At 53.6% G+C, this 5,093-nt stretch overlaps 1 protein-coding gene across 5 annotated transcripts; it reads right to left on the reverse strand.

Moving 5' to 3' along the window:
• Positions 1-326: 326 nt before the first annotated feature.
• On the reverse strand, positions 327-4,503 carry NAIF1 (nuclear apoptosis inducing factor 1). Of its 5 annotated transcripts, none has more exons than XR_009489100.1 (4): positions 3,726-4,498; positions 2,445-2,894; positions 1,795-1,862; positions 327-1,427 (listed from the first exon to the last, which is right to left on the reverse strand). XR_009489100.1 is itself a non-coding variant. In XM_059865567.1 (4 exons), exons 1-3 carry the CDS (start codon positions 4,234-4,236, stop codon positions 1,844-1,846), a joined length of 972 nt encoding a protein of 323 aa, XP_059721550.1. In that variant the 5' UTR covers positions 4,237-4,502; the 3' UTR covers positions 327-1,427; positions 1,795-1,843. The 5 variants fall into 5 exon arrangements, 4 of the variants coding, with proteins under 4 accessions (XP_059721550.1, XP_059721549.1, XP_059721551.1 ...); XM_059865567.1 differs by having other exon boundaries at positions 1,795-1,854; positions 3,726-4,502; XM_059865566.1 differs by having other exon boundaries at positions 327-1,854; positions 3,726-4,501.
• Between the last annotated feature and the right edge of the window lie 590 nt (positions 4,504-5,093).

Raw genomic sequence — 5,093 nt, forward strand, 5'->3', positions numbered from 1 at the left:
TAAAGCCAAAGGCTGGTATTTCTACCATTATTTTAGGCTTTTGTGTCTTCTTCTGAGCAGTTGGGAGATTCCTGTATTTCAGTATTCCATCAGACACTGTGAAATAACTCGTGCTCCAAGGTAAGACTGTAAAAGCTAATATTTGAAAATGACTGTAATTATGTAAATACAAGGCCACAAGGTTCACAAACAAGAGGAAAAGCTACTGTGACTTGTGATTGTTCACAGCTCTTCTTGGTCCCTTCACAGTGAGGATTCTGTGTTGCAAAGTTGTTGTCATGAACTTATTTTCACTTCTGCACACAACAATGAACTGAAACAGACTGTTTACCAAAATGTATTTTTTATTAAAATTCATATTTGTAAAGGAGAGATCATTACACAAATGAGGTAAACCAACACATATGACATAGTTCTCACTCTAAAAATAAATTTCAATTCAGCAATTGATTTGATTCCACAAAGTCTAAGAGGAAGAGTCAAGCAAGTGCTACTCATGTGGTGAGATGCCAGACAAGGCAGAATCCACCCTGACTCAGTTTGGAGGTGTCAGTCCAAGGGGTTGGGAATCTTCCAGGGACCAAAACCTTCTCACTGTGGTGTCCTTTTTTCCCTCATCAGATTTGTAGAAAGGAGGAGATGAGTAAAGGCCAGGGACTGCAGCAGTGACCTTGTCACCCACTGCTCTAACCAGGGGTCCCCCATCAGCATCTCCCCATTAAAGGCTGTGTAAAGGTTTCATTTGATTGTGCAAATTCACTCCCTCGTCAGCCCTAAAGGAGACTTAACAGCAAGTAAATACCAGCTCTGGAAAAGTTCCATTTCAAAAGTAATAACCTGGCAAGCAACAAGCCTGTAAAATGTAAGCCACTTTGCAAGGTAGAAGGAGAAGACTTACACTTCCTTTTTTTCTTTCCCTAAGTTTTCTTCCATGCATGTACAAGTGGACCTTTAATCGAAAAGTTTATGAAGTTACTGCAAGTCTGTGAGAATCATGTTGACCATCCTGTGCAATTAAGCTTTCTCATTAAGGACCAAGCCTCATAGCCTGAATGCTTCAGAAGTGGCTGTAATGTTGTTTCACCCTGTATAACGGTATTGGATAGTGAGGAGAACCTCAGCTCTGTTTGTCAGGATGAGGCCAGCCAGCAGACAAACATGGAATGGCTGGACGGGCTTCCAGCTCCTAAACAGTACAAAACAAACACCACTAGCAGCCGAACCAAGTAATGCCCCAAAATTCACTCAAATCAGTGGCTGACAAACTCCTCAACATTGGGAATTCCTGTGTGGCTGCAGACTAAGTCCAGGTCCACTTTGATGGATCAAGGTATTCTGGAGGTGACAAACTATGCAGGTGAAGCAGAGATGGAGTTTCACCATTCCATCCAGCCCATGAAACTCATCCAGGCCCTTGGGTGTTTATGCTGTGGACAAATAAACACATTGTGCCAAGATGTATCCCAGGAGAGTTTCTGGTACCCAAGACATGAAACTTTCATCACATCTGCCAAGCTGATAGAGACATTTCGTGACGGCACACAGATAAAACATGAGGTGAATGCACTGTTTCAATCCCACTGGGATCCTCAGGGGAGGTAGGTGGGACTGAAAATGCAGAGAGGCTGGGTGCTAGTCTGCACGGGCATGATGTGACACTGCAGGAGCACGATCCAGGGCTCTCAGTGCAGAGGGAAGGTTCTACCACATCCGGTACCACATTTCCAGTAAATGCTTTCAGCAAGAGACAGAAATGCATTCACTGTGTGCACTGTGGGTTCACCATCACTGTACCTTGGCAGCTGCAGCACTGATATCCCGACAGAACTCTCCACGTTAGAAGTCAGTTAAAGGCTATAGATCTCGAGAGAGAGACAAAAAGAGAGATGTCATACTTAGGACAGATTTTTTTCAAACAGAAATTAAAAAAAACCTTAAAAAAAATTAAATCTATTGTTTGAGGAACTAAAGCAATCACATTAAGTTGTTGGTTTATTACACATCCTGCTATGGCTCTGTATGAGAGTCTAAAAAGGCAGATTAGCACAAGATTAGCAGAGAAACCTGTTTAGACCGAGCCAAACTCCAAGGGAGCCATTCGCACTGACAAGAGGCAGCACCCCTTGCTCCCAAGTGTCCTCTGCCAGCATGGGTAGGTTTTTAGCATGGCAGATGTCCCACAGAATCACAGAATTGTTTAGGTTGGAAAAGACTTTTAAGATCATTGAGTTCAACCATTTCCCCAGCACTGTCACATCCACCACTAACCCATGTCCCCAAGTGCCATATCTACACATCTTTTAAATCACTCCAGGAATGGTGACTCCACCACTGCCCTGGGCAGCCTGTGCCGGGGCTTGGCAACCCTTTCAGGGTGGAAATTTTTCCTAATTCAATCAATCTAAAGCTCCCCTCCCGTCACTGTTTCTTTCACTGGATCATACCATCTTGCTGCCCTGTCTGGCCAGGGTCAGTGGTGACCGATGGGCTGGGTGTATTGCTCTGCAAAAATCGACGGAAGTCCTTAATCATGGGGCGGAGGACCTGGATGAGGGCACTCAGTGCTGCCTGCGTGCCCTCCATGGCCTGCGCCTGCCGCTCCTGGGCACACGCCTGCACCTCCTGCGAGCGGCGAATCATCTGCAGCAAGTCGTTCTGCTGCTCCAGGTGCTGGGCAATCTCCTTCACGTGCAGGTTGGTTACTCGCTGCTCCTGCAGGAGCTTGGCTGAGTTGAGGGCAATGCGGCTTTTCAGCTCCTGGGGCTTGGCAGACACCTCGTGTTGATGGGCCATCATCTCCAAGGGCGCTTCGGCGGTGACGGTGGTGGGGGCTTCCGTGGTGCAGTACTCCACAACGCCGTCCTCCAGACTGTGGTAGGTTGTCTCTGCAGGAACTGAGAACAAAGGACAGAAAAGGAGTCAGGAGTAGCTGGGATACAGGATTTTTATCTACAGGACTATTCAGTGAATATCACGGGAATACGGCCTGTTCAGTGAGATAACATACAATGGCCAGCAATGCACAAAATGACCTATTTAAGTCTACTCCACCCTCAGTCGAGCTTCCTTCTGGGCTGTACAATCCAAAGGAATAGGGAATGCCTTATCTGTCTAGACAATATAATTTCTCAATCTCCAGTTTAGAACAATCTTTCCAAGCAGCATTAAGTGACTGACATAACAGCAAAGACCCTGAATGACCCCTGTCGGTAGAAGAGCTGCTCTTTGGGGCACTGCACACTGGAAAATCAGCCCTGAAGATGTTTCTCCCCCTGCTTTTGTTCCCAGAGAGGGACTGAAGAATCTCCCGAGGTGCAAAGGATCCTTGATTCTGGAGGCTGAGTCCAGCTGTCCAAGCTGACTTTCAGTACCTGCTGTCTGGCGGCCACTCCCCTACAGCACAAGGGCAGACTGGGAGGAGCATTTCATTACAGAGACGTGGGGATTTCTTTTTGTTGGGGTTTCTCTCCGCCCAAAGAACTTGTGGGCACCCTATCTCTGGAAATGTTCAAGGCCAGGCTGGATGCAGCAACCTGGTCTAGTAGAAGGTGTCTCTGCCCATGGCAGGGGGTTGGAACTTGGTGCTCTTTAAGGTCCTTTCCAACCGAAACCATTCTGTGGTTCTGTCCCCACACAAGGCTCGGGGCCTCCTGGCAGGGGGGTGTCAGGGCCTCTGTGTGGCCCTCCAGTCCAGCCCAGAGCGTTCGGGCGGGTGCAACACTCACTCTGGGTCAGGGTGACCGTGGTGGCCGACGCGGTGATGGGGATCTCGCTCCCGTCACCCGCGCCGCAGTCGCCGCTCGGCAGGCTGATGATGGTGGCCTCTCCCAGCAGGTTGCAGATGCGCTGCTGCATGGGGGTGAGGATCACCGGGGCGGCCGCGGCGCCCGCCGGGTCCTCGCCCTCGGGCCCGTTGCCGCCGCCGTTCTGGTTCTCGCCTCCCCCTTCCATGGCAGCCCGCACTTGGGCCACTTTGCGCCGCACCTCGGTCTTGAGGTCGGACCACTTCTTCTTGACCTCGGGCAGCTCGCGGTGGCAGGTGGCGACGGCGTTGACGCGGCGCAGGATGTCGTGCCAGGCGGCGGCCTTGGCGGCCAGCGGCACGCCCGCGTTGAAGTGGTTGACGAGGAGGTGCTTTCCCCGCTCCAGCTCCTCCACGATGATCTCCACCTCCCGCTCCGAGAAGTTCATCTTCCGCTTCTTGGCTGGGGGCGCCGGCGGCGACGCCATGGCCATGGGGGGCACCGGGGACGGGGCACGGGGGTCACACCTGGGGGGCCTTGGGGACGCTGGGGAACACCGAGGGGCGGCAGGGCCCCCCCACCCCCGGGGCCGGGGACAACAGGGGGGCCCCGAGGCCCCTCAGGGCCCCGAGGGGTCGGTCCCCCCCGCTCCCCCTTTGGCACCGCCAACGATACGCAAATTGCGTACGGCGCCCGCCCGGCAGCCCCGCGCAACGGCCCCCGCCCTGCGGCACTGGCGTAATGGCTTCCAGAATCGGCCCCTCTTCCTGCCACACCTGATTGGCTCGCCCGCCTGCCCGTCACATGAGTTCCCCGCCTCCCGCTTGCATTACCGCATTATTATTGGTCAAGAGCCCTGTCCAGCAGGCAGACAAGAGCCGGCCCCGCCCCGCCGCTGGTGTCCGGGCACTGGGCCTGCGTGGGGCCGCTGAGGGGTTGGGCCCGCCCTTGGATTTCCTTGTCCTAATCTCATTGGGTGCTTCTCCTGTCCATCATTCCAGAGCGCGCACTGCTTTCCAACCTACCGGATGCGCGCGACGTCCGTCAAGCTCAAACTGCCTGCCGGCTCCCGCTCTGATTGGAGGAGTTCTGCTTATCACCGCCTTCCCGGGCGGCTCAGCCAATTGCAGCCTGGCCCGCGCGCCTGCACCGCTCCCTGTGCCACACTCTGAAACACTGCGGCGCTTCCTCCCGATTGGTGCAGGCGGGGGCGTCCTCCGTGACGTCACGACCCGCCACTCCGGGTGGGCGCCGGGGGGTGTGTCCCAGGGCGTGTCGCCCGCTGTGATTGGCCTGTGCGGGGCGTCACGTGGGGACGACGGCGCGTGGCGCGAAGGCGGAAGCGGCGCC

This window comes from Haemorhous mexicanus, chromosome 21, assembly GCF_027477595.1.
Source record: "Haemorhous mexicanus isolate bHaeMex1 chromosome 21, bHaeMex1.pri, whole genome shotgun sequence".
Taxonomy (NCBI): Eukaryota; Metazoa; Chordata; class Aves; order Passeriformes; family Fringillidae; genus Haemorhous; species Haemorhous mexicanus.